A 6751-nucleotide genomic window follows, 5' to 3' on the forward strand; every position below is an offset into this window, starting at 1 on the left:
CTGCACCCCATTCTTGCCCCGCATGCTGCTCTACACGACAGGGCTGGGTCACCTGACTGCATCAGGCAGCTGATGAAACCAGGAAGAGGATGAATGTTGAACTCCACGTATCAGTGAAGAAATGTTGGCTGTTCTTCACTTTTAGCGTAGTTTGCTCTTTAAAAGGAAGCGTGTGAGAGAAATGAGCTATGTAGTCTGGGGATCAGCTGCTATGCAATGTCTGGATAGAAAACTAATCAAGAGGCACAACACCCCTGCCCAGGAGAACAGGCTGCACCAGGAATCCATGGTCCCGAGTCGTGGAAAGGAAGGATGCCGATAAGGGCAGACACGCATCCTCAGAACGTCCGTCCAGGAATGAGATGCTGGGTGTGGGCTCTAAGAAGTGAATTCTCTGCTAAATGACTGGTTGTCTTCCTCATTGATCTGCAAGTAATTCATGAACAAGTCTTAAATTTAATTCTCTCAATGTTACCATGGTAACCGTGAGCAAGGCTCTGAGAGAGAGCACATGAACTTGTCCCGTTACTGTGACCTAGCTTGTAAAGGATGATAAATTATAGCACTTGAAATGTCTCCCATTATAGAATGAAGGAAGCCACAGTGGAAGCCTAGTGCTTAGAGCTGCATTTAAGCATCTGTGGCATTGGTACATTACCAGTATAATGTCAATTTTTATAAAAGGTCTGTGACACCGATGATTATGGTATAATAGTTACACAATGTCCTACAGATTATGTGTGTCACATCAGTTATAGGCAGCCTGAGAGACGGTAATCTAGTCAAGCAGTTCAGAGTCCCACAGGAACCCCCTTTGAAGTCACTGATTTCAACTTACTGAAGATGGGAGGAAGTAGAAGGAGCTCTGTTATTCACATGCAGATGAATTTCATTCTAGTTCAGAAACATCTGGAAAACTGACATTGTGTGAGACTTCATGCTATTAAGTGTTAGTGATAGCATCTTAGAAACACCCCGGCTTTCCACACGTGACAGCCTGGGTCTCAAGTCACAAAATGGACAGTGATGCGAGAGACTTACAGAACGAACATCACTATCACTGTTATGGCCTGGGCTGTTTGTGTCATCAAGGTGCTGGCAACAGGAGGGCTTTCTTCACAGCACAGAGTGGGTCGGAAACCCACTGAACGCTATTCTCATGTCAGAACCCTACGCAAGACAAACAGCCGACAGACTTCTCTTCCATCAAAAGGACCGGACGGCAGCTCCCTACCCACATGCTCCTCACCCGCCTCCCTGCTGATTATTTGAACTGTGCCCATAGTGTGTGAAGAGACACGCAGGTTCCTGACTAGTGGTAATGGCCACACTCACTCAGAGCTGGCTTACGTGCCATACCCACCTGGAGGTCATTCTGGGTATAATTCTCAACTCATGAAGTTCTGGCCAGCTTAGTGACATACCAGCCCCTGTGTTCTTTAAAAGGTGATATTTAAATCGAACATGACAGTCTCCCTGGCTGATGAGGGGAGAGGTGAGGATGGAGGTTGTCGCTTTAAGTGGTTCTAGACAGCTGGAGTCTGCGTGTGAGGACCTCCTGTGCATTTACACAGCCCCTGAGGGTGCTTCCCGTGCTCTCTGTTGAAGTGAGACCATGACAACAGAGAACTCCTTTCTGGTGTCCTGCCAGCTGCATCTGAGTACACCTTCCAGAAGGACAGTGTCCAACATGGGCACCCACCTTTATGTGGAAAGTGCTACCACAGCCAACAAAATGGCTCAGTGGTTAAAGGCATCTGCCGCCAAGCCTGCTGCTCTGAGTTTGATAGTCAGAATCCAAATGGTAAGAGGAGTCTTGAAAGTTTTCCTTTGACCTCCATAAACATACCATGGACACACAGGATAAATAAGTAGGTAAGAAAAGCTGGTACCAAACACTCTTGATTGATAATGCTAAAGAATAAGAGCAGACACGTACACACACAAACAAACATATACCTAGATGCTAAGTGATAGAAAAATCTTTTATTTGGAAAAGAATGACACATAGTGAATATTTGCCTTCTAAAGGACTTCAGAATAATCAGAAAGTTGTACCAGAACAAGAAATAGGTTTTCCCTAACAGATTATGTCTCAACTTTCTTCACACGTTGCCATAGAAGGTAAGAAAATAATCTTCCTTGAACTTGGGAAGGAAGACATAACCCACAACAGTGTAGCAGGCTCAGGAGTCCAGCTCGATTTGTTTCCAGGTCTTGGAGGAACTTCTCTTGTATTGCTCTAATTCCTGAAACAAAGATTTGCATCACTTTAAGACAAACATAATTTCAGGTAAGTCCCCGTTAGCCACAGAGAGCAGCCTTTCCAGACTTCTCAAGGCTTCCTGTACTGACCGATTGCACTGAGAGCTTGTCTTCTAGAGGACTGCCCCAGGGATTCCGGGCAGACCAAGCAGCACTCAGAGATGAACTATTTCCTACACAGAATATGCAGTGACTTCTCAATTAGCCAGAGGAAGCATTTATATCGCCAAGATTTAAAAGTAGCCATATTTGAAAGTGAAGCTCACTCTTTCCTAAAGTTAGTTTGAAGTTAGCAGATTATCAATATTTGAGATGTAGCTATTCTTCAATACAGTGCTTTTGCTTTTAAGAATGCTGTCATACTAGGGCACAGGCTGCTCTTCTAGAGGACCTGGGTTCAATTCCAGCCGTCACAGGGTGTCTCACGAATGTTTCCAACTGCAGTTTCAGGGGATCCAATGCCCTCTTCTGTCTCTGAACACATAGAGTACACAGAATACATGCAGGTAAACAACCACACATAAAATAAAATAATGAGAATAAATTAAAAAGAAACTTTTGGGCATATTGAGCTGGGCGTGTTGGTGCACATCTGAAGGCCAGCGTTGGGAGGCAGCGAGCGGGAGAACCTTAGGTTTAAGGTTGGCCTGGGTGTCACAGTAAGATCTCAAGGACTGGGGCTGTCACTCTAAGGAGTAGAGTGCTTATCTAGCAATGCACTTCTTCCCATCACAGAGAAGACAAATTGTAGTGTCAGGTATGGTGGCAAATGCCTTTAATTCCAGTCCCTGGGAGGCAAGGGCAGCAGAGGTCAGCCTGGCCTACATAGGGAATTCCAGGACTGCACAGCAAGACCCCAACTTAAACAAACAAACAACAAACAAAACCCTCAAGCCCAAAACTCATTTGTTGTTTTGATTCTTCAAGACACAGGCTCACTGTGTAGCCCCGGCTGTCCTGGAACTTGCTCTGCACACCAGGCTGGTCTCAGACTGACAGATTCGCCTCCCTCTGCCTCCTAGGTGCTAGGATTAAAGGCCTGCACCACCACTGGCTTTCTTAAAGACCAGAGAAACTAACAGACATGGCTTTGGAGATGGCTCAGTGGGTAAGAGAGTTTGTCCTGAGAGCTTAAGACCTGAGTTCAAATCCCCACATCAAAAAGAACAACAAACAAAACGAGAACAGTGAAGGACGTAGGCTGCGGACAGACAGATGCCCCTGCGAAGTCTCCACACTGGAACTCCAGCTGTCTGCAGAAAGGACTGATTAAGAAATCAGTCTAGGGCAGCCTAGTGAAACCAGTGTTAGACATGTGTGCCCCATCAGAAGAACAACCGTGGGAAGAAGACGGGAGAGCTTTGCTCTCTCCTCTAGATTTCTACATCTTTTTTCTTTTTCTTTTTTTTTTTTTTTTGGAGCTGGGGGCCGAACCCAGGGCCTTGCACTTTCTAGGCAAGCGCTCTACCACTGAGCTAAATCCCCAACCCCTAGATTTCTACATCTTTAAAATAAGTTCATTTGACAGCAGAAGGAGAAGCCGTGGGTGGACAGTAGCACTCAAAAGGGAATCACCAAGGGTTATCTCCGGGCAGCCACTGTGCTGGCGACTGTCTGAGCGACCGTACAAAGGGTGTCACGATTCTGGATCAACAAGTGTGGTTGTTCTGGGAGATAGGTGAGTACTGTCCACTGGCTGAGGTTACTAACGGTCACAGTGGCTCCGAGCAAAATCATGGCTGTGCTCATAGGAAGTGCCGGTTATCTTTCATGGTTATTCTTTAGGTTATAAAAACCGTGCTGCTGTAGACTTCCAAAGCTGTGTGTACACTTTAGAACACTTTTATGATACGAACTCTGGGCCAGTCTTCAGCGTGGCTTATGGCTGAGAGTCTCCAATCCAGTTAGCCAGTTAATTTCTACTTACACCACTGAAGATCGAGATAACTCATAGAAAAAGTGGATAATTGGGTGTGGTGGCACCAACTTCTAATCTCAGCCCTCAGCAGGCAGAGGGGAGCTCTAGGTGTCTGGGTACAGCCTGGTCTACATAATTTGTTCCAGACCAGCCATAACCACACAGCTAGACCTTGTCTCAAAACAAACAAAACAGAATTTATGAAAGACGTAGTGCAGCCTTTGTCTTTAACTGGAATCGCTTGGTTGTTTTTACCAAGACCAAGGGAAGGCTACTGCTTTGCAGCTCTTTGCTGGCTGTGATATACAATTTGCACATGACATTACAGAGAAAAGAACGCACCTTCGTGCCAAAGAAGGGGAAGCTGTAATTAGTTGATTCAGGACCCCGAACAGTCACAGGAGTTTCAATGTTGCCATCGGATGAAGTAGTACAACCGTGTTTGAAAGGTCATAGAGTTTCCTTTACACAGATTCTGTGTCCGCTTCTAGAGCCATTAAAAAGCAAACCAGGAAGCTGCCACCCAGGCTCACCTCTACCCACCCCAGCTCTCTTACGAAGCCATGAAGGTTCTGAAGACATAGGGCCTATGGTTTTGTGATGACTGTGCTTATAGACTAGGACATGGTAACATGGCTTTTCTTTAACCACGTGACTCAGTGGTCAGTGTGCCTAATAAAAGCGCAGCCCTAGGAGCAAGCAGCGTGTTTTAAACTGGGGGTTTAAACAAGAAGACCTTAATGGGAAACCTCCCTCCCTCAGCTCCTGCTTTAAAGGACATGGTCTCCATGTGTAGCTGGGGCTAGCCTGCAACTCCCTATGCAGACCCCAGCCTCCAGGGCTGGGATTAAAGTCACACATCAGCATGGTCATTTTCCTGTCCTGGTGGTTTAGAGTCATCAGAAAGGAAGGAGCTTCACTGGAGGAAATGCCAGTGAGATCCAGTAAGGCACTTTCTCAATGGGGGAGGGCCCAGGCCATGTGGGTGGGGCTGTGGTCCTGGGTTCTATAAGAAAGCAGGCTGAGCAAGCATTCAGTAAGCAGCACCCTCCATGTCCTCTGCACCAGCTCCTGCCTCCAGCTTCCTGCCCTGCTTGAATTCCTGTTCCTTTGGTGATGAACAGTGATGTGGAAGTGTAAGCTGAATAAACCCTTCCCTCCCAGCTTGCTTTGGTCATGGCGTTCCATCACAGCAACTGTAACCATGGCTCAGACAGTCCCTCTAACAAAAACAGTGAAAAGAGGCGAGGGACTAAGCTAGCACTTTCACGTTCACAATTCCTACAGTTGGGAATGGCAGAGCTTGAGGACGGCAAAGGCACGGCGGAATACCGAAGCAGCAGGCCCAGTGCCCATGGCGCCCATGGTGTCCATGTGCAATCTGACAGGAGAGGCATTTGAGCCATAAGAGAAAAGACTGTTAATCTGTAAACACCGTGTTTGCAGGAAAGCTGTGGTCTTCCACACATCCTCTGATCAGCGTGGGCTGGTGTCACAGGCTACAGGGCGTCACCGTGTTGGGAAGGTCTAGGTTCAAGACAGATACCGAAGGCCATGCTTGGTGCTGTTCTCCTTATTTTGTGATAAGACACCATGACCAAAGGAAACTTAGAGGAGAAAAGGGTTTATTTTAACTTACATATGTACCTGCATGTGTACATCCATTCATCAGTGAGGGAAGTCAGGGCAGGAACCTGGAGGCAAGGGCTGATGCAGAGGCCATGGAGGGATGCTGCTGACCGGCTTGCTCTCCACAGCCTTCTCGGTCTGCTTTGTTACTGCTCTTGGGACACCAGCACAGAGGTGGCACCACCCAGGATGGACTGGGCCCTCCCCATCAGTCACTAAGAAAGCACTCCACAGGCTTAGCCGCAGCCCAGGCCTTTTTTTTTTTTTTTTTTTAAAGATTTATGTATTCATGTATTTTATGTATATGAGTTCAGTGTTCTGTCTTTATGCACATCAGAAGGTAATGGGATCCCATTGCAGATGGTTGTGAGTAACCATGTGAGTGTGGGAATTGAACTCAGGACCTCTGGAGGAACAGTGAAGTGTTCTTAGCTCCTAGGCCATCTCTCCTGTCAGTCAATAGCCCAATCTTACTGAGGCATTTTTTCAATTGAGGTTCTTTCTCGCATATGGCTCTAGCTTGTGTGAAATTGACATAATAGCAGACAGCACAGTGGCATATTCCCATAATTCCTCTGGGGAGATGAGGTTGCAGGATTGTCTGTTCAAGACCAGTCTGAGCTACAGAATGAGACCATCAAAAAGAGTTTTATTTGAACAGCTACCATAAAAGAAGTTCTTTGTCACAAAGACTTCCAGCGAGGCATTGTGGGATGTGGTGGTGGGGTTATTTATAGAAAGGTACCTCAGTGAGAACGGGGCTTTCCTGGTGGATCTGAATGGATTTGTGAGTTTGTTTCTCCATCCTAAAACTGTTGTGCTCTAACTTAACTGCACATGCATGAGTGAGTTTCACTTTCTGTTCAGGCCTAACGGCTGGGGCGTTGGGGTGGGGAAGAAGACAAGAGGAAGGTCAAGTCTAATGTCTTGTGGTGCAGA

At 46.6% G+C, this 6751-nt stretch overlaps 1 protein-coding gene across 1 annotated transcript in view; it reads right to left on the minus strand.

Annotated features, from left to right (window-relative positions):
• Window positions 1–1964: 1964 nt before the first annotated feature.
• Dync2li1 (dynein cytoplasmic 2 light intermediate chain 1) overlaps window positions 1965–6751 on the minus strand; it is a 32436-nt gene continuing 27649 nt past the window's right edge. The window contains exon 13 of the mRNA XM_032908752.1: window positions 1965–2249. Within this exon, the coding sequence (XP_032764643.1) occupies window positions 2187–2249 (63 nt within the window). The 3' untranslated portion in view covers window positions 1965–2186. The remainder of the gene's footprint in view (window positions 2250–6751) is intronic.

This window comes from Rattus rattus, chromosome 7 (assembly GCF_011064425.1).
Source record: "Rattus rattus isolate New Zealand chromosome 7, Rrattus_CSIRO_v1, whole genome shotgun sequence".
In the NCBI taxonomy this organism is placed as follows: domain Eukaryota; kingdom Metazoa; phylum Chordata; class Mammalia; order Rodentia; family Muridae; genus Rattus; species Rattus rattus.